We start from the raw sequence: 26,945 nt of genomic DNA on the forward strand, positions 1-26,945 counted from the left end.
AACATGAATCGTGATTTGAGTTCCTGGTGGAAGAATTGTGTCATCCAGCCTATGATTCTTTAGATAACCAGGTGATCTACACTGTTGTAGGTCACGATTCCTCCCGCTATGCGGCTATTTTCTCCTACCTACGTGATCAGGTTATTCCCGAAACCCTCACGCGCAACCAAAAATGCCAACTCCTTCGTAATGCCTCACACTACACTTTGGTCTCTGGTGACTTGTATAGGAGGGGTCTAGACGGAATGTTGCTTAGGTGTTTAGAACTAGAAGAGTCCGAGAAGGCACTTGGCGAAGTCCACGATGGCATTTGTGGGGCGCATTCTAATGGCCTTGCACTTGCCCGAAAACTGCTTAGGATGGGTTATTACTGGCCCACCATGCAAGCTGATGCTGTGCGCTATGCAAAGTCCTGTCAGAAATGTCAGCTCCATGGTAACTTGATACATGCTCCTGGGCGAGAGTTAATCCCTTCTATGACATATTGGCCATTTCAGCAATGGGCCTTTGACTTGGTAGGAAAGATCCATCCAAGCTCATCCAGCGGTCATAAATTTATCATCACAGCAACGGAGTATTTCACTAAATGGGTTGAAGCTGTACCATTATCTGCTGCTACAGGCAAACATGTTGCCCTGTTTATACTGAATCACATCATTTGTCGATATGGTATCCCATCCTCTATTGTTACAGATAATGGAGGACAGTTCAAAAATAAAGACTTAAAACAATTGTGCAAAAAGTTTCGAATTAAGCAACACTGGTCTTCCATTTACTATCCCCAAGGGAATGGCCAAGCTGAGGCCTCTAATAAAACGCTGCTGAAAATCCTACACCGCACAGTTCACAAGTTTGGGAAAGATTGGCACTTGCAAATAAATCCGGCACTTTGGGCCTATAGAACCTCTATTCGTACTCCTACAGGGGCTACACCCTTTTCTCTAGTCTATGGCTCTGAGGCTGTTCTCCCATTAGAAGTCGAAATACCTTCTTTGCGCGTCTCCTTACATGGGTTAATAACCGATGAAGACCATAGAGCTATGAGAGTACAGGAATTAGAGACTCTGGATGAACGGCGCAAGGCTACTTTTGATCACATGAGAGCTTATCAGAAGCGCATGTCTACACAATATAACAAAAAGGTTCACCCCCGTGAGTTCCAAGTTGGTGAACTCGTGCTTAGAGAGAATCCCAAAAATTAGCAAAATCGAGAACAGAAAGGGAAATTTGAACCTAACTGATTAGGTCCTTACATTATCACAACATCATTTGGGTCTGGTGCTTACCAGTTGTCTACTTCAGAGGGTGAAGAACTTGCAGAACCTATCAACATCCTACACTTGAAGAAGTTCTATACTTAGAGGCTTGCTGCTTAGCTATCTTGTATATATCTATGAGCCTGAAAAAATCTTAAAAATCAGAAAATGTCCTGAAAAAATGATCATCTTAGTGAAAACCTCACTTTGATGTATCACCAAAAAAAAAAAAAAAAAAAAAAAAAAACTGTCAAAGTGGTGAAAACCTGGAAACAGGCACTACTTGAAACCCTCGCACCTATGTCTATCAGTCTCAATCATCCACTTCGCTACACATTTCCTAGCTTGGAATTGTTTCTTGTCCTCATCTTGGGGGCATAGCTACTTAGCCTATTGAGGTATTCTTGTGCATTAGGGTTTCTTTGACAACTCACAAAATAGTGTTTCTCAACACTTCCCCCACTTTGACATCAAGTGTTTTTCAACACTTTATAGATAGTTTACCTACGGTCTCCGATGTCGTGATATTTCTCACTATCAGAATCAAGTCTGGAAGAAATGGCCAAGTGACTTACACACACGCACTTTAACACCTAAACGACTGAGCTATGCTGATCTTTATCTACTTTGTGTGTTGTCTATGATGATTTCTTTGCCAGGTGTTCCCTCCCTAATAGTCTTTCAAGGATGTCATTGACTAGAAGACTGGGGGCATGGGACATATTTTCTTGATTTCTGCTTGTGGGTATACTTTTGTTTGTCTATAGTGTTGTAAGCATTTATGCTTGACCTATTCAACACTTTGACTTATAAATGTATCATCCTTGACTGTTTTGCAAGACCGCACTCAGGGTTTATCCTAGCACTTATGCCTTGATACAGGTGTAATCTTGCTAAATTAAACTTAGGGAATCTAATTGCGTAGTTATCTTGACTTACATGTCTCTGATGCTTAGATTGAATTTCCACATACCTATCTGATATTGATCATATTCATATCCTCATAGTTATACTAGTGATGGTTGTATGATCTCATGATGTCCCTAATAAATGCTCAATGATGAAATTAAGAGTCTAAATGTTATGTGCTTCTTGCTGGTAAACCACTTTGCATATTAGCTTGCATTTTAGGTTCATTTTCTAGCTTAGTCTTTCATTCTTGCATATGGGGAGAGCTCTCTCTTCATCTTTTTGTGGACATATCAGCTAACTCCTTTCATATATTTCTTTACTTTCTTCTTGTTCATGTCTTTTCACCTTCTTAATCTTTCGCTTCATCTCTTTTCTATCTTATCATCTCATTATATAAAGTTTTGACCTCTTAAATAATTTTGACATCCTAGATTCATTTTCGGGATCGAAATCCAAATTCGAGTTCATCTTGATGGTCAAAATTGTCTTTTAAAATTCTACTTTCTTCTAAGCAGTTAGCTGACCTTTTGAGGTCTAATCTCCGAATCATCACTGGGGCATCTTCATTTCTTCATGTCTTCATCATTTCCATACTTCATATCTACTTCAATTCACTGTTTCATGTCTAAAATCACCTTTCTACTCGTTTTGACCTAATTTTTATGCTATATCCTTCAAGGTCAACTCTAGTCAAACTGGGGCATTTTATCAGTGTTTTTATAGTCATTCTTGGGGTTTAATCATCTATCTGTCATCTTGGACATTGCTAAATTCTATTTTTCTCATTTCTAGCCAGTTTTTGCATCCCCTTACCTCATTTCAATTTCGATCCCGAGGGGGCAGAAATACTCTATCACTGCTTAGGAGCATTTGTTTGATCTTCTCACTTGCTCTCACTCTATCCACTTTTCTAAGTGTTAGCATTCTTCTTGAATTCTGACATCATCTTTTCCTAGTGTTCAGTACTATCACTGTCAGGCTGTACATTCAGGACTTGCTATCTTTTTCTACATTTCATTCTTCAAAATCAGATATCTATATCTATCATCGCCTACTTGGTTTCAATTTTCTTTGACATAATGTGTTCCCAGATCGATCACGCATTAGTCAAAGAGGGGCAAATGTAATCACCTAAAAATGGTCATCTAGACTATTAGCCCCCTTCTCAACATTTTGGTTAAATTAATTTAATCATTTACCTAGACCAAATTGCTAATAATCAATTTATTTGATTATAACCTATAGTTTGACTATGCTATCCTAAGTTCATTATTTGATTAAAAGAACATGTCCCCTTTTAATTAAATAAAAGACCCCATTCTTCTAACCCACTTAAAGTGCACACATAAAGTCCTTTTTCTATTTTGCAATAAAAAGAAAAGGCTTTGTGACTTTTGTCTTATATGAAAAGTCAACTTATATTCTATTGGTTGACTTGTGTGTGCACATGGATCACTCTTATTTTCAAATTCCACCGTTGATCATCCACCATCTTCATCTTGATCTCTACCATCCATACATCTTTAAAAGGGAGAGAGCTTTCCCCCTCAAAGCATCCATCCTCATTTTTGAATATTGTTATGCTGCAGGTTTTCTAACAGGTTTCTTTGGAGCTTTGTGGAGAACTTCTATTTCTTGTCTACATTCTCTCATACCATAGCATTTTAGCTTAGATTCATGTTGCATGTTAGTTTAGCTTCTATTTTGCAATAATCTATCTCACATAGCTTAATATTTGGATTGTAACACTCTCATACATGCTTTAGCATAGCTCCACTTTGCATCTCATTCTAGCTTAATCTTCATTTGCATTGCATTCTTGAGGAACTCCTTGGGACATTTGCATTCTTGCATCTTGTCTTTGAAACCTCCCATTGCATGGTTTACTAGCAAGAAGAGTATCTCTAAGGCTCATCTGAGAGCCTTTGAACTTGGAATACACTCTCTTGCACTCCGTGGATAGGGAGCTCTAAGCCGGCATTCGAACATTCCCAACTCATGGAATCGTTTGGATAGAAGGGTTTAGAGTGGGACACTTTCGAGTGTACACTAATGTCCCAAAAAAGGGGACATTACAATATCATAGATATCACATACTTCATACTAATTACTAGAGACTCATTTATTTGGGTTGATTTGTATTAAACAAATCTTTTACCATTATGCCTCAATGGATACCTAAGCTTTGATAAAGTATATGCATAGGAGGATGTTGACAAATGTACAAAGCTTCTGGTGTGCTGAAAATGTCACTCACACTTCTAAGGTATTATTATCCTCATAAAAGATTACAATAGAATAGGTGTATTAATCTTGTAAAGTTCATAGATAACCATCACACATGATGAGTCTTGTCATAAACAACTCATTTGTTCATATGGGTTGATAACTCTAATCACTTCAAGTTAATTATTTACTTTTGAATAACTAAGTGTTGTAATTGTATATTATCTATGTCTACTTTGTTTAGTATCATCGCCCAACATTGCACAATATCCTTGTCATCTTATGCACCACACTATTGTCATATTATAATGTATTAGTGACTGAATATCTTTGAGTTTAATCAGTACTTAAATATTATTGTGTGGACGTGTTCTTATACATATTGGAAGCTGGTTGTAATCCATTAAAATCCTCTTCTGATTATTTTGGTAGCTTGCTGATATATTTACGACTTGTTTATAACCTTTCATCAATATTGAATATGAATGGATTATACTAATATGGTCTCTGATTGCTGACGTTAGAAGAGCTGAATATGTTTGTTTCTCAACGTTTCATTGTGCAAAATATCCATCCATCGATACCATAGAGATGCACTATTTACTTGTCGTAAATGGTTATTATGTCTATATAGTTTATAGATCTCCCACAAAGCATAGCAAAGAGATATTTAATGATAAGCTCGTGTATAGTGTGCTAAAGATAAACACAATCCTTGATATTGTCTGAAGATGTGGAAGACTTTCAAAAACATTACCTCTTTATACCTTCAACTCTGACACCCATCATTCCTTCCCCAAAAAAGCATAGTCTCACTCGATTCTAGCATAAAACTATTCACCCAAATCTGAGAACCTCAGGAGTGTAATTCACTAACCTAGAATAATTTCCTTTCGTACCTTTGAATTTAAATACCATAATTTATTATCATTGTTTAAGGAAGATCATAAGAGATAGATGTCTCATTCAATAAAGCATGACCATCAAAATCTCAGCTAGGAGTGGCTAAGTTCAACATTTCTTCAACCTACTTGCTAGCGATCCTTATAAAATCTCATAGGTTGATAGGAAGAATGGCTTTGATACCACTAAAATATCCCAGACTGGATATTTACTAGATTTCTCTAGCAACAATATATTCAAAACCAAAACATTGTAGATGTATTCCAACACAATCGAAACCAGTACAAAATCTAGCAAATGTTTAACCAACTTCTTCTTAATTATAATATTCAAACTCAAACGTAGGCAAATGTAAAATGATTCAATGATAAAACCAGAAGATTCTCCACAGTTAACAACCAGTTCCTTTCAAAATAATATTAAGGATTTCAAGCATATAGAAATGCATTACAGACCCACAATGATATAACCAGAAAACTCTCATACGACTTCATAAACATGTTATTGCATTATACAAAATCAATATAATACCCAATACAAAAACCCAATCTTAAATACAAACTAACAGTCAGATTGGAATACTAGAATAAGAACCTATAAGTGTGAATGAAACACCTGAATTGATGTCTCCTAGACAATGGGTTTGCCTCCATTATCTATCGACACGAGGGGCTATGTCCTCATACTAGCTAAAAACCATAGCTTTCTGAATAACTCTCACAAGAGAGAAAACTAAAACTGAATCATAAATCAAGCATGCCCGAAAATGAGCCTCTTTTCCCTTTTAATACACACAATTAAGACTCTTCGATTCCCCTCTGGTTTTCATCCAATTCCCTTGTGACTCTTCAACTTCCCTCTAACATTTCGTCTTATTCCTCCTTGACCTTTTGCCCTCTTTATGACATTAAATTGACCTTTTAATAATTTGAGTCTACGTCTCAAAGTCAATTTTAACATTATATTAAATAATACTTCAATATTTCTAATGTCCTAAAAAAGAGGACATCACAATATCATAGATATCACATACTTCATACTAATTACTAGAGACTCATTTATTTGAGTTGATTTTTATTAAACAAATCTTTTACCATTGTGCCTCAATGAATACCTAAGCTTTGATAAAGTATATGCACATGAGGATGTTGACAAATGTACAGAGCTTGTGGTGTGCTGAAAATGTCACTCACACTTCTAAGGTATTATTATCCTCATAAAAGATTACAATAGATTAGGTGTATTAATCTGGTAAAGTTCATAAATAACCATCACACATGATGAGTCTTGTCATAAACAACTCATTTGTTCATATGGGTTGATAACTCTAATCACTTCAAGTTAATGATTTACTTTTAAATAACTAAGTGTTGTAATTTTATATTATCTATGTCTACTTTATTTAGTATCATCGCCCAACATTGCACAATATCCTTGTCATCTTATACGCCACATTGTCATCATATTATAATGTATTAGTGACTGAATATCTTTGAGTTTAATCAGTACTTGAATATTATTGTGTGGATGTGTTCTTATACATATTGGAAGTTGGTTGTAATCCATTAAAATCCTCTTCTGATTATTTTGGTAGCTTGTTGATATATTTACGACTTGTTTATAACCTTTCATCAATATTGAATATGAATGGATTGTACTAATATGGTCTCTGATTGTTGACGTTAGAAGAGTTGAATATGTTTGTTTCTCAACCTTTCATTGTGCAAAATATCCATCCGTCGATACCATAGAGATGCACCATTTACTTGTTGCAATTGGTTATTATGTCTATATAGTTTATAGATCTCCCACAAAGCATAGCAAAGAGCTAGTTAACAATAAGCTCTTGTGTCTAGTGTGCTAAAGATAAACCCAATCCTTGATGTTGTCTGAAGATGTGGAAATCATTTGCATAATAATAATATTCTAGTGTGGTAGTCCTCAGAGATTCCTCTTCAAAATTTCATTAACACACCATTGAATGATTCAGAAATATTAATTTTATAGGATCCTGAATATAGATTTCGCTTCCCAAATAATATTTCGTGCCTCTCTTCTAGAGTTACACAATATAGAGAACACTAATCTCCCTTTCAATTATAAATACATACGCATGATGCATTTCCATGCATTCAAAAGAAACGTAGCTGCAGTTAGCACATTCTTTTCACACTCACCATAAATCTTCACACACACTTTCACTATTTTTTAGAGTCAATAAAATTGTAATGTCCATTCAACATCCAATCCTTTGCCACTTGAGAATGAGTTTAGAAGGAACATAACACATTTTCATGCTAATTTTATCTTGGTGACGTCTTAAGAAGTTACAAATTGCCAGTTTCAGAGAATAACCTTTTCACTACTAATCAATGACAAAAAAATAAAATTTCTTTTAGGTTAATCTTTGCACCATTTATAATATTTTGTGTGTTTATGACATATTATTTGATAATTGTGTATAATTCTTGTCTTCATCTTCTTACACATTGAGTAGTTGCAACCCATCACAGTAACCTCAATTTCTTCTGAATAGTAACAACAATCGAAAAAATGACAGCAACACTAACCACAAAGGCATCACTCAGTGTTGTTTCAAGGAGTAGTGTAGTGTAGTTTATGTTTGTGAATCATTTCTTTTATTTCTGTTTTACCCTCGCACATACATAAACATACATAAACGTATTGTTAATAGGTAGGAGTCAGACCTTCTATGATACCATGTTGATTTATTAGGATTGCTGTAAGTGTATTAGCACTGCCTGTATAAGGTATATGTTTTCCAAAGACAACTCTATCTTATTTTTATATAAAGCATAAGTTATGAGGAGACATGTCCCAAGGGACATGTCCATTTGTTAAATTTGATAATTTTTATATTACTAAATTTCACACACACACACACACACACACACACACACACACACACACACACACACACACACACACACACACACACACACACACACACACACACGTGCGCGCGCGCACGCACACACACACACGGACACACACACACACACACACACACACAATATCTCATAATTATATCTATTGTAAGGTTTATCCGATTGAAGCTACTGAACATCAATAGGCTCTTTCCAATCTAGTTTTATGGTTACTAAGATCTTGATGTCGTTGGATTGTTTATAGTTAGCTTCGATCCCTAAAAATTCACTTATTGATCCTCCTATTTGTTTAATGATTTAATATTGGGTTAGTTCTACTGAAAGACATCTTAAAATAATCCATGTTGAAAAACATATATTAGTGGCAGACTTTTTAGTAAAGTTTGGTGCCTATCTAATAAAATTAATTATATATCCTTTGTAAAAGCATAAAGGTCTAGACAATAAATTATCTCTAATAGCTATACTTTTGCAATGTAAATAAATCAATAGATTAGAGATAGAGGAAATACTTACCTACATAGCAGAAGTCATTTAACCATTTTGTCAAGCGAGGATTAATTGTTTCAGGCCCATTCCAAAAGGCAAAGATGCCTCAGTTTTGGCACTCAAGCCATCTTTTTTCACTATGCATGTTACTTATAATTAGAAGGTTTTCAGTATCTTTGTTATTATTGCTCGGATGATTTCTAATTTCTAGCTCTATTAGGTGAGCATCTTCTTGCTTTCTATTAGGAACCGATTCCACCCTTGGTTCTTTGTTGACAGTATCAATTAGTTTTTTAATGGTAGGATTTCTACTAGTGTTTGGATGATTGATAAAACAATCCAAAACTATTAAAACGTTATAGAAATTAAACAAAAAAATGCATCAAATTTTTTTTTGTAGACCTATTTAAAAAAATAATTAATTATACAATGGTCAAATTCATTTATGTTTATTTTTTCTCTATTTACCAACACCTCCTATAAGTACACACTATCTAATTTACAAATAAAAAATAAAGATAATAAATGCGATTTTTTATTTTATTTAATAATTGATTATTTGAAATCTTTTAGTTAATATTATTTTAACAATATAAACATAGCAAAATTGGAAAAAAGAAAGAAACAAAAAAAAAGAAAAAGAGGAAACGTAAAAAGCTGGTCGGAATTATGGTAGTGTGGGCTTTATTGCAACATGTGACTAAAGTTAACCGGGGGAGTTTAGGAAGGATAAGAGCATGTGACCAGGTGGGTTTAGTGAGGACGCGGATGATTACGGCAGAAAACCGCGGGAGTTTACGTAGGCAGGCACCAAGAGGGTGATTGCGGCATGTGACCATCGCTGTTACAAAAGCGTTCCTGCTGGGAAGTTTCTGCAACAGCGGCCCTTAGCGTCTTACGCCTGTCTGCATTTTCTCTGTCACAAATATACACATATCGCCCTCCCTCCCTGTAATTGCGAAAAACATTTGAGATCATGAAAAACCTGCTGAAAAAATTCCACATAGGAGGGAGCAGCGGCGCCTCCTCCTCACCGCACCCACCCGCTCCCGCCCCTGCGCAGTCATGCGCCACCGATCACAGAAGGCTTGATGGCTCCTGGACCCATGTGACCGGGGGCGCCGCTGAACTCCCCAGCACTAGCACTGATACAAATACCAGTACGAGGCCTGTAACAGGAACGCTCCGTAACAATGCTGACGAAGATCAGGAAATGGATTATTCGCTTATGGAAGAGGAGTTTCAGGTACAATTGGCTTTAGCCTTAAGTGCTTCTTCCAATACAGATGATATTACTGGCGCAAGAGGGGAAATTGGAGGCGCTCACGTGGAATCTCGCCAGATTGGAGCTGCCCCTGCTGTGCAAGATAGCGGGGATGCTATTTCTCGTCGGTATTGGGTGAGTGCCATCTTAATTTTGCCACAGAACAAACTCAGGATTCTTGTTTTCATCTTAAGATATCCTAGAATTCTTTACCCTATAGCTTAGTTTCCTCATGTTTGATTGACATTTAAGAAGTGGAAATGTTTACTGTGACCTTACTCGGCGAGTTTGAGTTAGGGGATGTTTAAGATTAGGCTGCCTGAGCCTCCAAGATTCAAGCTGATGCCTAATTGATCTAGTTACGTCTGCAAAGGCTCAAGTTCGTTTAGGAGACATCTGAAAATGGAGTAGTCTGTAAAAAATTATGTAATTGCAAGCCCAAAAGTTGAATACAAGGCGTTTGTATGTCCGCGGTGCTGATTTTAATTGGCCGACAGTAAAACTGCAGGCACGTTGTTTGTTATAACTTATTCAGGGTTCTAGATGCCCTTAACAACAGACTACTTGTCGGCCGTTTTAGCTCTTCCAATTTAATTGGTCCTTTAGGGCTGGGACTAAAAATGGACAATAGCCTCATGGAGTTGGGTTCCGTGAACAGCAGTTACACAAGAAATTATTAATTGTTTTGTACTAAGATGCATTTGCGGGGCATGAAATTTTCAGGTCCGCTGCATAATTTCAGGACTCTTCTTAAGGGAACCGCCAGTTCTATGCACAAAAAATACTGGAAAAAATCAGATAACACTTGTGCTGCCAATTGCCAGTAAAACTACGTTTCTTGCAGTGCAAAACTTTTGAAATTATTCCGTGCGTTTGCATTTTTGAACTTTTTGGATGTTTTGTCATGCAAAGTGGGTCGGTTGCCCACTCTATGGGATCACATCCATTGGTCACGTACTGATAGCAGGATTCTGAATTAGAGTTGAGAAATTTTTAGCTTTGACTACTCGAAACCCTCAAATCTGGATTAAAGAGGTTGAATAAAAGAACTGTTTTTTCATCATGCTCAGGGAATATCCACGATCCTGAAGACAATGTGTAGCTTTGTACTTCGAGAGAGGGCCAGGAATCGCTTATTATGGCATCACAGCATACAGTTCTGAATTCCTCATCCGCTTTCCATGGAGAGACCTTTTCCCAAAACAAACGTGTACACATAGAATCTGAAAAAAATGCTTTGGTTATAAATACCCTAAAACCAAATGCATTAACCTTTGACGCAGAATCCAAGCCTATATGAAAGAGGGGAGGCACAAGGGAAGGTCGCAGAAGGCTTTAAAATCTTTGTTGGATTTAAACACATTCAAAATCAGTGACATCATTGGATTATTAAAACTCATTCCGTTTTGCTTGTAAATTACTTTTAGTTAAATTTTATTATTTGGAAAGTAAAATTATCTGTCATGGTCTATTCGCACAAATTTGTTGCAGGTAAATATCTGGGTAAAGGTCTCATAGTGGGTTAGAGGGAAGAATTCCAAGCAGTTTTGTGCCAAGTATTTTTTTGATAGATCGTTTTGTGCCAATGTTTTTTTTGATAGGTTGTTTTGTGCCAGTGTTACTTAACACTCTCAAAGATAATATTCCTATTAGGGAATTATTTCATCTTTTGGTTATAGTCAGATGGTGAGTGGTCACTGATCAGAAGGTTGAGTGTTTGAATTCCTCTTTATTAGATTACATATTTTTGACAAGCTTTTACTTGATTTTAATTGGTGAATAGATTGTTACATATTGCTTGAGTTTTTAAATGTCCTACATGGTAGTATCAAGTGCACTATGATAGAGACCAGAACACCATAAAAGCCTAAAATGCGACATCATCAATTCCTTTCTTCAATTGTTAAAAATGATTGGAGTCAATTCTATTTTTCTATTGTGTGTATGCTGTGTTTTATTAGACTGGACACCTGTTTGTGTCTTGTTTTTCAATCTTTGAATATTCTATTTATGAATAGTCTGAAAAGATTGTGGACTTGTATTTAATTCTCATATGGTTTTACACCCATGTAGGCATTTGTTCAATTTTAGGATATTAGTCTTGAGACAGCAATAACTTGTGGTCTTATCTATAAGGGGTTGCTGATCTGTGAAAGGAGAGGTTGCACCCGGATTCAGTATCCGGGACCGAGATGCAAGAATTGAGCATTTAGGTAGCACGTCGAGCATCGCTTGATTTATACCGTGGACTTGGACTCATGCCAAAAACTATTATGGGTGAATGAGACTAACCCAATCGTTTAGTTCTACAATGATTGCTCTTGTTCACAAGACGAAGTGTCATGGTGGAGAAATCCAAGGAGGCACAAAACAACATTCAGCGAGCAGGGTGTGCAGAGTAGTACAGTGTAGTGTGAAGTGAAGCAGTGTATTGATAGTGAAGGTGTGAAGAGCAGTGTGACTCAGAGTCTCCATTCAGGGAGAGGGCCTGAGTCTTATTCCTGTAAGCCAGCTTAGCTCACAGTGAGCCAAGGTTGTATTGGCGAGTTCCAATGACACAAGGTGTTGTGAGTGTGGAATCTATGTGTGGAGCTACAACGAGGGAGGTGAGGTGCATTGGGTGTGTGCTGGTGTTCCAAGAGTGGATACATACGTAGGGGTGGGAACTTTTATAGAGTGCTTGGGTAGTACTCGGGTAGTGATCAACAATATAGTTGAAATTGATGTTGACTGAACCAGGGGCCATTTGTTGAAACCAATAAAGCTAGTTATTTGCCCCATATTCTGTGTTCATTGTTGTGTTGAATTATTCCGCTGTGCAAAGAGGATATTGTGATTACATTAACAAATGTGTGTGCAGTTGTTGAGCTTAGATCTTTGGTGGAAGGCATAGTCCAGGATCGTCCCAACTTTGGGAGAATTCTGGTGCGGCATGGGGTAAAAATATAGCCTTGTAACAGTTGGTATTAGAGTGCAATGCTTGATACTCCAAGCTTAGCACATAGTAGGGAAGTGTAGTCACGTTGGAGAAGAAATCATTTGCGGCCATGACAAGTTTGAAATCAATGGCAATGCTGAATGAGAGGGCCAATGTTAATACAAGGTCCAGTACTACACAGAGACTTACTGTAGGAGTCAATGACTTGAAAAGTTGAATGCAGTCCATGGAGGACATAAGTGCAGCAAATCAGATAGCATCTCTAGACGTAGAGATCAAGGATCTAATTGCTGGTACTACACGGATGAATACAGAGTTTCAGATGTTTGTTCAAGAGCACAACTGATAGAGGACCATGCTCTATTAGCAGAAGCTTATAAGAAGTTAAGAGATGATCATTAGGTGTTGTCAGGGGAGTACCAGACACTGGTGACAGAGCATCAATCATTGATAGGAGATTGTCAAATGTTGTTGGGAGAAGTTCAGAGATTGATTTCATGAAGGCAGTCTTTGCCCAAGGAGGTGGGATGAAGAAAGGGCATAAACGAAAACCCTCATATCCATATGATGGAAAGAGAGATGACAAGGTATTGGACAACTTTATATTTGACATGGAAAGATATCTGAAATCTCTGAGGGGATACATTGATGAGGAGAAACTTGATGAGGCAGTTTGTTGTCTAACAGGAGAGGCCAAGCTATAGTGGCAAACAAGGTTGGAAGACTAGAAGGTGGGGAGGCCAGTGCCAACAGTGGACACCTGGGATGAGGTGTGTTTGCAGCTCAAACAACAGTTTAAGCTAGAGGGTGCAGCAAATGAGATGTAAAGTCAAGTTCATGAGGCAGACTGGATCCACAAGGGACTATATTCAGGAATTGAAATGTACATGTTGGAGTTGCCAAACTGGGAACCCTTTGAGAAAATGTGTTTCTTCATATCAAGTCTAAAACCTTGGGCAGTGACAGGAGTAAGGAAGAATAAGCCACAAACTCTTGAGGATGCCATTACTATCGCAAATGCATTAGTAGATCACAAGTTTAGACTCGAAGAGTACAATGGTGGTGGGTCTTCTCCTCAAAAGAATCACAAGGAACAATTCTAGAAGAAGGGTGATGACAAGTCTAGTAATAAGTCATTTGGAGGAGCTTCAAGTAGCATGAAATCGATTGGGACGTTGAAATCAACAAACAAGAAGGATTCAAATAAGAGTAACTCAAAGGATGAATCTAAGAATGCAAAGAAATGTGGGTGCTTTATTTGTGGAAATCAAAATCATTGGTCTAAGGAGTGTCCATAGTGATAGAGACTAACTTTTGCATAGACAGAGAGTTTAGAGAAAGATGGGTCAGCCTTAGTCATGAACGTGATTCAAGGATTGGGTATGGTAAAGAACTCACATCATCAACCAAAGGCTTCGACAACCAAGCCCAAAAGTTCGAATCGGTTGTGTTATGTGGAGGTTGAAATGAACAACAAGATCACCATGGGAATGGTTGATTTAGGGGCCACTCACAACTAAATTGCAGCTAGGAGAGATGTAGAATTGGGACTTAAGGTGTAGCTAGGCACAAGTTCCTTCAAAGTGGTCAACTCTCCCGCTAAGAATGTAACTAGTGTTGTGAAGCCCATGTTGCTGAAGGTTGGCATGTAGCAAGGCCACATGGATCTAATGGTCATAAAAATAGATGATTTTGAGTTGATATTGGGCCAAGAGTTTTGGAGGGTAGGCAAAGCCTAGTAATGCCTCACCTGGAGGAGTTATTGTTCTTAGATCCACAAATTCATGCATGGTAAAGACATCAGAGAGGCGACAATTAGGGAAGGCTCCAATGATCTCAGCATTGGGTATGCAAAAGGCAACTAGGAAGAAAGATAAAGAACCTATGTTCTTGGGAGCATTACTTAGGGGTTGGGATGATTTAGAAGGAGTCAAGGAGACACCTATCCCAATCGAAGTAGGGGAGATCATTTTAGAATTTTAGGATCTAATGCCCCTCAAGTTACCCACTCAACTCCCTCCAAGAAGGGTCATAGATCAGAGAATTGAGTTAGTTTCGGGGGCAATGCCTCTAGCCGGGGCACCATATTGGTTGTCTGGTCTAGTGATGGTTGAACTTAAGAAGCAACTAGAGGAGTTACTTGAGGCAGGATACATCAAACTGTCTTGTTCTCCTTACAGAGTGCCAATGTTGTTTCAAAAGAAGAATGATGGAACATTGAGATTATGCAATGACTTTAGGGCTTTGAATAAGTTAACAATCAAGAATAAGCATCTCCTACCTCTCATTGCAAATTGTTTTGATCGCTTGTCAGAAGCAAGGGTTTTCAACAGACTTGATCTTAAGCAGAGCTACTATTAAGTGAAGATTGCACTTGGGGATGAAGAGAAAGTTGCACGTGTGATTAGATATGGGCCTTACGAGCTCATGGTGATGCCCTTTGGGCTATGCAATGCACAAGCAACATTTTGCACACTCATGAATGATATGTTTCGTCCTTTATTGGATATGTCTGTGGTGCTGTATTTGGATGACATTTGGGTCTCTAGCAAAAACATGGAGGAACACAAGCAACATCTAGCAGAAGTATTTGAGTTGCTTAGGGGGCACAAATTATATGTGAAAAAGTGTTCCTTTTCTCAAGAATAGCTGCAACTATTGGGTCATATTGTGGGTAAAGTTCTGATTCGTTTAGATCCGGAAAAAATTGCAGGTAATTAGGGATTGAGAACCTCTGAAGAATGTGCATGAAGTGAGGCAATTTCTGGGTTTGGCAAACTACTACTGGAAGTTTGTTCAGGGGTATTCCAAGCTTGCTACCCCCTTGGTAGGTCTGTTGAAGGACAAAAAGTGAAAGTGGTTAGACAAGTGTCAGGCAACATTTGAGGGACTCAAGGAGAGACTCACGTTGTCGCCTGTGCTGGCATCGCTTGATTTCACAAGGCCATTCGAAGTCCAAAATGATGCTTTAGATTATGTAGTCGAAGGGGTGCTAATGCAGGATGGGCATCCAGTTGCATATAAGTTGAGGAAGCTGTAGGACATGGAAAATAACTACCCTTCCCATGAGAAGGGAGTGACATGAATCATACACTGTCTGAAGACTTGGAGACATGATCTCTTGGGGACACAGTTAATTGTGAAGACAGACAGTGTCTCCTCTACTTATTTCAAGACTCAAGCTAAGTTAACACCGAAGAAACCCAGGTGGCAGGAGTTCCTGGCAAAATTTGACTTTGAGATCGTTTACAATGTAGGAAAGAAGAATGTGGTGGCGGATGCTCTAAGTCGTAAGGGTCAGTTAGCTGCAGTGGAAAAGGATTGCGAGGCTCAGTTGGGGTTGACTCGAGTGACATTATCCAATGAAGTCTTGGAGACTATCAAAGAGGGATAAGGTGGATCCTTAGGTAGTAGTTCTATTTAAGCAAGCATCAGAGGGTAGAACTCGCGAGTTTAGTATCAAGGATGCATTGGTGGTCTTCACCCAGGATCGAGTCTACCTTCCAAAGTGGAATGATGTGCAGAAGGAAGTTCTCCATGAATGTCATGATAGTCTTGTTGCAGCCTCTACCCATGCTACTAAGACCATGGGCAAGTGTAACTATGTACTTTATCATTCGGTAGCCAGAAGTGGACAGGTATAGTAGCATCATGGTTGTGGTTGATAGATTCTCCAAGTATGCCTTATTTGTTCCGTGTAAGGCACCATGCAGGGATGGGTTGTTGGTCTTCACCTAAGATCAAGTCTTCCTTCCAAAGTGGAAGAATGTGAGGAAGAAAGTTTTCCATGAATGTCATGATAGTCTGTGGGCAGGTCACCCAGGGCAAAAGAGAACTCACATTGTTGGAATAGGGCATCTAATGACAAAATATGAGAAGGGATGTGGATGCATATGTTAGGAGTTGTCTCATTTTTCAGCAAGACAAGGCGATAACAAAGCCTCCAGAAGGTTTGTTGCAATCTCTACTTGTGCCAGTAAACCATGGGCAAGTGTTAGTATGGACTTTATCACTCAGGTGCCAGAAGTGGACGGGTATAGTAGCATCATGGTTGTGGTTGAGAGATTCTCCAAGTATGCCATATTGGTTCCGTGTAAGGCACTATGCAGGGTAGAGGATGTTGTCGAATACTTTTTCAAGAATGTGGTGAAGTATTGGGGTGTTCCATTGAGTATCATAAGTGATCGGGATGCTTCCTTTACTAGCAATTTTTGGAAAGAGTTGTTCAAACTAATTGGGACATAGTTGCTCATGTGGACGAGCCATCACCTGGAGATAGATGGACAGATTGAAAGGATCAATGGGATTTTGGAAGATTATTTGAGGTACTTTGTTTGGTTGAACCATTCCAATTGGCCAAGGCTACTGGACTCAACTTAGTTTAGCTACAACATGCAAAAGAGTGCATCAAGTCAATTCTCACCGTGTGAGTTGTCAACTAGCCAGCAATCGCTGATTCCTCATATTGTTTTGAGTGGATACATGGGAGAATGTCTGGATGCAAGGAAGTGGCATGACTAGGTTGATCTTGCTATTCATAACTTGGTTAAGGTTTCAGAAAGAATGAAGCACTATGGGGACTCAGGGAGGAGCAGTGTAGATTTCAAAGTTGGTGATAGTGTCTTTTTGAAGATGGAAGGGGATGAGTGTAGCGTTGGGTCGTCGCTTCGATGGTCCATTACTAGTAGTTGAAAAGATTGGGAAGGTTGCATACAAGTTGAAGTTACCAACTCACTTGAGAGTTCACAATGTGTTCTATGTCAGCCAACTCCATCCGTATCATCAAGATGAGGATAATGACAATAATGTCCCAACTTGCGAACCTGCATTTGTTAAGGATAGACTAGGTTTGGAGGTGGAAGAGGTGATTGTTGTTAGAGAATGAGGATATGGTAACAAAAAGTGGAGGGAATTCTTAGTTCATTAGTAGGGCTAGACTAGGATGGAAGTGTCATGGGAGCGAGTTGAGAACATGTGGAAGTATGAAGACAAGGTTTTGGAGTTCTTGAATAGGGACTCCACTCTACCTCTTTAAACATCCAGCATAGCCCTGTGGACCACCCTAGCATTATATGGTCAATGTTGTCGGCATCGAGGATGTAGCCTGTTTTAGAGTGTGGGAGGATGTAAGAGGTTGCTGATCTGGAGAGGCTGCATGCGGATTCGGTATCCGGGACCAAGATGCAAGAACTAAGCATTTAGGTAGCATGTCTAGCGTTTCTTGAATTACATTATGGACGTAGACTCATGCTAGAGATTAATATGGGTGAATGAGAGTAACCCAACCGTTCAAAGATGAACGTTCTATAGTGATTGCTTTTGTTCACAAGGCGAAGTGTCCTGGCGGGGAAATCTAGGGAGGTACAATACAACATTTAGCTAGTAGGGTGTTCAGAGTAGTGTAGTGGAGTGTGAAGTGAAGCAGTGTAGTGATAGTGAAGGTGTGAAGAGCAATGCGACTCGGAGTCCCCGTTCATAGAGGGGGCTCGGGTCTCATCTGTGTAAGTCAGCTCGGCTCACAGTGAGCCAGGGTTGCATCGACGAGTTCCAATGACACATGGTGTTGGGGGTGTGGAATCTATGTGCGTAGCTACATCTAGGGAGGTGAGGTGCATTAGGGGTGTGCCAGTGTCCCAAGAGTGGATACATATCTAGGGGTAAGAACTTGCATAGAGTGCTTGGGTAGTACTCGGGTAGTGATCAACAACATAGTTGAAATTGTGATATTGCTATAAGGATTTAACTGTATAGTTTATGAGTCAAACTCATTGACCCATATATCATGAGTAGTGATTCACACATGAATCCGTCTCTCATGAGAATAAATGGAACACTAAGCACTCATTGGATCTAGGTGATGCTCACAGAGTTGAAGCACCAGGATTTCCTGGGAGGTCACCCATCCCAGTACTACTCCAACTTGAGCGCGCAAATCCTGATAGCAATATCACAATTTGACTTGCTGTGGAAAATATCTCCTACTTATCAATAGTTGAAATTGATGTAGATTGGGCTAGAGGCCATTTGTTGAAATCAATAAAGCTACTTATTTGCCCCATATACCATGTTCATTATTATGTTGAATTATTCCAAGGTGTAAAGAAGATATTGTGATTACATTAACAAGTGTGTGCAGGTGTTGAGCTTGGATCTTTGGTGGAAGGCATAGTCCGGGATTGGGGTGATCTTCGGTACCATGGGGTGTAAAAATCTAGCCTTGTGACTTTATCACAATATTTTTGAAAACTAATTGCCTTGTAAATTTTGCGTCTTTTCCAAGTGATATCCATGTCTTAATGTTGCCATTGCCTTCTATTTTTAGCCATCTTATCTTTTGTTTCTTGTAAGTGTCACGGATACTATTGAATTCCATTTAGTTATTGTATATTTTGAAATTGTCACTTAGGAATGTATGCCACATTTTTAATAAATTTCTTCCTTGAAAATTTGTTTGTTATTTCTTCTTTTTATGTTGATTAATTTGTATCCACATACATGAGTAGCATGCTATGCAGATCGAGGCCTGAGGGTGAATTAAACATTTATAGATTTTATTAAATCTTTTAACTATCCAATGTAATCTTGGGCTCTCTCCATGCTTGGGAAGGTCAGTGCCCCTGATAGTCCATTTGTCAAGAAAGTTGAGAAATGATGCTTGGTTGGTAGAATCATCTACATCTCTGTTTGCTTCTTGTTAAGTGTGTTAAGATATAAGATCTTGAGTATTGCCAACTCGCTCATTAATATATGTTCACAATTCTAAGAGAATAATACATTGAATTACTGAATTGCAAAATGAAATTTCATAACATAGACTAGTTCATCAACTAATAAAGTATGAAACATGATGATAATAGTGACAAGTGTTTAATAGTTTATCATTGTATCAACTATCAAGGCTCTTCAAGGGTCAAATGGGTCATTAAAGAATGAGAGATCAATGGTTCATCCCTGACTACAACTGTATCAAGATCCTCATCATTGGAACAATCAATCTCTAACACCTTCTCTTTAAGCTTGCAAAATGGACACACCAAAATGGGAGAGCCAAATGAGAAATAAAATGTGTTTGATGTATTCTAATACTCTTTTTAGGGTTAGAAGAAAAAAAAAAAAAAAAAAATTATTTTTTATGTTTTGAAGATCCTTTTTGGTCCCATTGGCCATGGGTTCTTGCAGGTCCTTGAGGGTCTGTGAAGGGTTTACACGGGTCCCTTCCAAAACCTTGGGTCTACTGGATTGTGGGTCTATACGCACAGATCCACAATTCACGATGCGGATCCGCCACAGACCCAACCTGAATCTGGACCCGTGATGAACCTAGACCTGGACTTGGCTGGTAGGGTCTAAACCCTGCAACTTAGACTTTTGAGGTGTAAAGTCATAATTTTTTGCATGAATAAATCAATCTGTATTATATCATAACTTCTGCTGGCCACAATTACTGAAGATTTCTACCAGTTTTAATAACTTCTTCCTTAAATAACAATTGCTTCATATTTTGAAGGTGTATATATAATATAGGCAAGGAAAAATATAAAGATTGCAGAGCAAGGGATTGAGGAATGATATCTTTTTCCTGGCTGTGGATTTATATCATTGAGCTGTTCCATAATCTGCCACTTCAGACTAGATAATTTATTAAACACTTGGTTAAAATTTTTCACACATTTGATTGGATGAAGCCACATGATGTTCTCATAAATAATTAGTTAAAAAAAAACGTTCTGGTGTTGCATTAAGTTTGTATGGTTCTCAGTTGTCGTAGGTGTTTGCGAGATTCAATTTGCAGCGCATAGTCTATCATTTCATCTTCCACTTGTGCTCTCCAATAAATTGAATTTCAGATATTCTAAATATCATTTACTTTATTGCGTTGTAATACTTTTAATATTTATTTGTATTATGTTTTCATATAATTTTTATTTATATATGAAGCATTGTTTTATAAATACAAATAATATCTAAATGAAATTGCATATTTATATTGCAAAATATATATTATATTAAAACTCTATATATTTTAAATATCTAAATGAAATTACATATTTATATTGTAGAATTTATTATATTTAAATTAATAGATATTGTAAATATTATTTACCTTATTGCGCTATTATATTTTTAATATTTATTTATGTCCTATTTTCATATAATTTTTCTATGAATTTTATTTATATATCAGGTGTTTTTTCGCTTGGTAATAGGCTTTTGCCATATTTTTATTAATATTTATCTTTTTACTATTTTTCCCCGTTCAAAGTGTATGTACCACGGGGAAAAGAACAATGAAGAAAATGCCTGGTGTTGTGTGTGACTTAACGTCTTGTATATTAGACTTTAGAAATACATATATCTCAACCTTAGTTGTGGGATTTGAAGAAGGCATTCCTTCTTGTTACCTTAGGGTGAATCACATAATCAATTTATTCCTTTACAAGGAGTGTTACATGGCTTAAAAATATTTCCAACCTTCAGTCACAGCTACAATTAAATACATATGTAAATTTAGAAGAAAGATGATCTGCTTGATTGATTTCTTTATAAAACCGTTTCCTTGATAAAAATAAATGTTACTTCTCCTTGTGGCACAATAAAAGCAGCAAACTGAGCATCTCCCACATTTTTCATTAGATAATAGTTAGTTATTAATAAACTTCATCTGATCACATAGCCATATTATTTAAGACCTGTCAAAGATTAAAAGCTGTAAAAGGAACTTTTAACAAATTAAACATTTATACATACCCCTCGTTCCTTTAACTGTATATACTTTCATCAAATGGTAAGACGCATTATTTGGGTTAGCCATCAAGAAATGAAATGAATTGTATCCATAAGACCAATATCCAAATAAGAATTTCCACCATGACTCCAGGAGCTACATTGATTTTATGTGCATACTGCATGAAATTATATCACCCACACAAGAGTGATTCCTAATAGACAACTTCATCCTTCAAAACACTGCTATTCCAGTTATTTAATAAGTGATCCTCTGATTGTTATTTTTATTTAGATTAGTAATTTTATTTATTCATAAAGTAAACGTTTATATTTGCAAAAAAAGGCCTTTAGCCTAGATATTCCTTTACAAACCCCATGCAGACAACAACGACCTAGGCACCTACCTATCGACACATCACCATCCCAACACTACACAGGAACAAAAATAAACATTATAGCCCTACTAAACAAAAGGGGCATGCTGACCAATCACAACCCCACCACACGGTTACTCCCTCAATCTCCATTTTGCCAGCATCTCCTCTCTGGTTTCGTTGACCATAATCCTGCCAATCGTCTCCACTTTGGTCCTCTTCCTTCCCAACACAGGCCGTGGCACCACTCAAGTCATCTCTCCTGCATCCCTCTCGTCAACCTTGCTTGGCGTATGCATGCATTACTCTGCCAACCGCCGCTGATCTGCCTCCCATCGGTCAATGAATGCCAGCAACTCCATCCATACCTTCCTGGCTTGGCCCACCCACTGCACAATGGGTGTTGAGGTGCCAAAAATGAAGAGAGGCTGAAAGCCTTCCGTTGCCCCTCACGATGCCACCATCCTGCACCAATCTCCGCCATGTCCAACCACCAGAGAACTCCAAGATGCCATTTAGGCTCTGATGGAACTATAAATTTTGGCAAATTTAAAGTCCCAAACACCATATCAAGGGGCTAGTTTTCAGATTTTACGCACTACTTATATTCCAACAATATGCTACAAAGCACTGAGAGTCATGATCAGGAGAATGTAGAAAAGAAAATAGTTCATATATGTATGTACTTCAACATTTTATAAAAGTATATGATATCAAACACATCATGGTAGTGTTCTAAATCACTGTCCAAGATGCAAAAGAATATTTCAGAGTGATTATGAGCCACTGACATACATCTTCATCACATTGAGAACTTGGACCAAGTGATAAAAAACAGATGCAATCGGTTGATGCTATAATTGTAAATGCAAGAACATTGCAAAAACATCATACAGATGTCTCTTACTTCTAAAATTTCTGAATGAATCATCATCTGAAAAGGATACCTGAAGGTTGGTGATTGCAGGAGTAAATAACAAGATGGGTTTTTCTCTTTTAGAAATTCTGCAAGCAAGGAATCAAGTGTTCATATTGCTTCTGTAAAAAACATACTTAAATGCCATGTCATTTGTCTGGAGAAAAAGCTTTCAAACTGTTGGTCAAAGCATCTGGAAAGTTTTAACTATTAGAAAAGTTGCTTTCTCAGTTGAAGCAAGGCGGAGATTGTGTACTACTGTTCTCGCAAATAACCAAGATGCTTGATATATTGGAGGACTTCTTGAGCTTTCTAGGGCTTTCATATTGCCGAATTGATGGGAAAACTTCAGCATCTGAAGACGAGCAGTCTACAAAGGACGTCACCATCATCAGAGAATTCATGAGCAGGGGAGTATCGCAGAGGACTATGCAATTGCAGACAATAGAGAGCCCGATAATTAAAATTATTAAAGGATGTTGGAGAGAAAACTGTGTGCTGCCAAGAGCATGCCATGCGATCTGGTCATTAACCTTCCAGAAATAATCCTTCAATATTGCTAAAGAACAACTATGGAAAGTGTCGAGTATTAAAAAAGAAATTGTTGTCAGCTTGGGAGGCGATTAAAATATTTTATCATAATCAAGCATTCAGAAATGCTTACGCGGTTCCAAGCAAATAAGTTTTTTCAAGTTGGTGAGGCGGAACAAATAAAATTCATGCGATTATAATAACACCAAACTCATACACAACCGTCAATGAATTCTTAATTTCGAGAAAAGATATGGTGATAATACCATGATGAAATTATAAGCAGAACCATTAATAATCAAAGGCCCTATTATTTTATTTAAAGGTTGCGATTATGGTGATGAGAAAATGCAAATGAAAAGGTGTTAATTATTTTATGAGAGATATGACATTTTATTTTGAAAAGTCACGCCATCCATTAGATGTAATATAAATAGAGATATTTTGATTTGAAGAGGAGGACATATTCATTAGGGTAATATCTGAAAATCCACACATCCACTTTTAGAGGAAGCATTTTTATATATTTTTTATTTGTATGGAGGGATAAGGGCTTTATCATGATTTTGTAATCTAAAGTCCATTATTTTATTTTTAAAATAAAATAAAATGTGTTTTGTTTATTTAAAAAAAAAAAGCATGGAGATTTAAACTACAGGGGGATCGTCCTTCATAATTATATTTTAGAATTCTGTATATGATTTTGATATCAGATAAGTGGACATTGTCAATTAGCATTTTAGATTTGATCATCATAGGTGTTGTCAAATATTTAATTGTTTCTGCATCTGTGTCCAGTTTGTCTCCTTGTAGAGTTAAAATTCAATCTGGACTAATTTAAGATTGCATTATAATTGGTTTGTCGCATCTGGATTATTAAAATTGTTGGCAGTATAAGTGCATTAAACATTATGAAGTTGTATGTTAAAGTTCACCGAAGTTGACTCTATCGCTCGGATGAGCAAAGGCACTGGTCTTTTATTATTGAAGTCAGAAAATCTATATATATTCCTTTTGCAAGCATCAATTCCATTATTTACAAAATTTATACAAAACATTCAATTATCAAATATTCAACATCCAGTTTCAGTTTCATTGAGTTCGAGGAGCTTGCCAGTCGAAGAACTCCAAGTTTAAATTCGCTATAAAAAAACCTTGAATTGAGTAGTCAGTATTCAAGGTGAAGGTCTACCCACCTGGGTGTTGTAGAGCCCGAAGTGCAGGGAAATCTAAGCGATTTCCGTTCGTTGGCCAAAATTTGATTGAGAGATCCTATCGGAGAAGTGGCAGGCTCTTGGATTTCCAATCTGCGGTTTTGGGAACCAACAGGCTCAACACATAACTCCACCATTCGCAGAGCCTCCTCCTTATGTTGGGCAAGTAGAAATGCACACGCACAAAATAGATACAAATGTCCACATTTGTGCATGGACTAAAGTCTCCACTAGTAAATTCCTTGCCTAAGTTTAATTAAAATGTGGATAAACTCATCCTCTATCTTAAATACCTCGCTTTGCCTACGTGGTGTAATCTCCCTTCTGATACCTAGTATTTTTTTCTTCTTGGGTGTCTTTAGAAAGAAATTTGTCTCCATCTCTAGCTCTGCAACTAAAGCACCTTCATTCGATATGATGTTAAATGCAAACTAAGCTTTACTCAAAAAGCCACCTAGATCTAGAGAGTTCCGCAGGCACATCACCCAAAACAATGAATGCATTGATTCATCATATCATCGTCAATCTTTGCTGGCCAATCAACTCAGTGCCCACTTCAAACTTGCACCAAAAAATGATCTTCAATAATTCGGCACCGTCATTACTAAATCATCCCAATGGTACATGGGATTGCAACGACAAGTTAGTAAATTCATCCACCTTAGTTTTTTCATTCAGCTTTAGTCCTACAATTGCCATCTTGTTAGCAATATAGTTCCCTTCGTGTAGTGTATGAGAAACTTTATAATCTTTGTGTAGGGGTAAAATGGATGCAAACACCCTAACATATTTAGAAGGGGGAAGACCAAGATCCACCTCTTGGATTAGGTTTGATTAATACAAAAGGAAGTATCAATGCAAAAGCCTAATGCAAAAGGGATGAATAACTTGAGTTTAATTCCATCTCACCTCCACCTTAAGAGGGTTTAAGGAAGAAGATATGCAATATAGAGTTGAGATACAAAAGATATGACACAATGATGAAGTGTATAGAAATGAGAGGGAGGAAGATAAAATACCTTGTGAGATGCAAACTTGAAAATGGGTTGTCAAACGACCTTTGAAAGGGCTGATTCTTGCTCTAAGGTCTGAAAATTGCGTTGCAGGCAAAACCCATAAATTGTTCAGCAATAAATCAAGGGCGACCTAGGCAAATCAGCAGTGCAATGCGACCTTGATGGAATCCTTAGGGGCAAATTGTCTCTTTAGGGGCAAAATGGAGCATCTAAAATATTTGCGACACTGATTATGATTTTGCGGTTCTGAAAAATGACGAAAAAGGTATTAGATCTACAACTTGTTCTTCAATCTGAGATCCGAAGCTTGCAAAATAAAGGATTTATTTGTTTGTTGTTGGGGGTGGGGCGGGGGGGTTGCCACAGTCAAACCCCAGTTTAGGAATTAACCTTGAATTGAATAATTGAAATGGAATGCTAGCAAGTAGCAGTGATAGATCTAAAATAAAAGCAATGTAAATCTATAAATATGCTCTTGAATTTGGAATGTAATCAAGTATGTAGATGTAATAGCTTTGACTCAACTTCAAAACCCTAAAAAGGAAATCAAAGTTGTTAATTTCTAGGATTGCTGCAAATGTACTAACAATTTGCCATTTTTATTGATTGTGTTCCAAATGCAAATGGAGGCTTATAAATAAGAGAGGAGGAGACATGTCTCTATGGCAGATTTAAGTTATGGTGTCTGGCAAGATCTGACCTGAAGAACCATAACAATTGATTTTCATGGTGTCTGGCAAAATCCTGCCCGAAGAACCATGATGAGTTGATTATCAAGGTGTCTGGCAAAATTTGGCCTGAAGAACCATGATAACACTTGCTCCAACACATTTTGGTGCTAGGAGATGGATCAACTATTGATAAGGTCGTCACCTTACAATAGTGACCTCACACATATGAAAGATTGTCACCTTTCATAACACAATTGCAAAAATTTAATTTTTTTGTGACAACTTAATGAAATATGTTTATGATACATTTGTAATCATGACTTTCAGCACTCTGGGACAACAACTTAATGAAGCCTATCATGATAACAGGTCTACCATTTATAAGATTGTCATCTTACAATGATTACCTTCTGTTTATATATGTCAATGAAAGATTGTCACCTTCATTACATATCATGTGTGAAACAGTAACCACCATGAACCAAGTTAGAGGGTGGTATGAGGGCTTTCACCTCAATTCTCTCTTATAGAGAAGAACTCATTACAATAAATTTCACTTAGAACTTATCCTCATAGAGAACATATCATTCATAAAGGAT

The 26,945-nt window shown here is 37.5% G+C and overlaps 1 protein-coding gene and 1 pseudogene across 2 annotated transcripts in view; one reads left to right on the top strand and one right to left on the bottom strand.

The window, feature by feature from the left end:
- Positions 1-9,673, bottom strand: part of LOC149548060 (phosphatidylinositol 3-kinase, root isoform pseudogene) — a 150,617-nt pseudogene extending 140,944 nt beyond the window's left edge.
- LOC149548061 (serine/threonine-protein kinase EDR1-like) overlaps positions 9,455-26,945 on the top strand; it is a 183,923-nt gene continuing 166,432 nt past the window's right edge. For both annotated transcript variants that reach the window (XM_089792092.1, XM_089792093.1), the window contains exon 1: positions 9,455-10,094. In XM_089792092.1, the coding sequence (XP_089648218.1) occupies positions 9,672-10,094 (423 nt within the window). In that variant the 5' untranslated portion in view covers positions 9,455-9,671. The remainder of the gene's footprint in view (positions 10,095-26,945) is intronic.

Source organism: Cupressus sempervirens, chromosome 7 (assembly GCF_028749045.1).
Source record: "Cupressus sempervirens isolate cs-2001-9-10 chromosome 7, ASM2874904v1, whole genome shotgun sequence".
Lineage (NCBI taxonomy): Eukaryota > Viridiplantae > Streptophyta > Pinopsida > Cupressales > Cupressaceae > Cupressus > Cupressus sempervirens.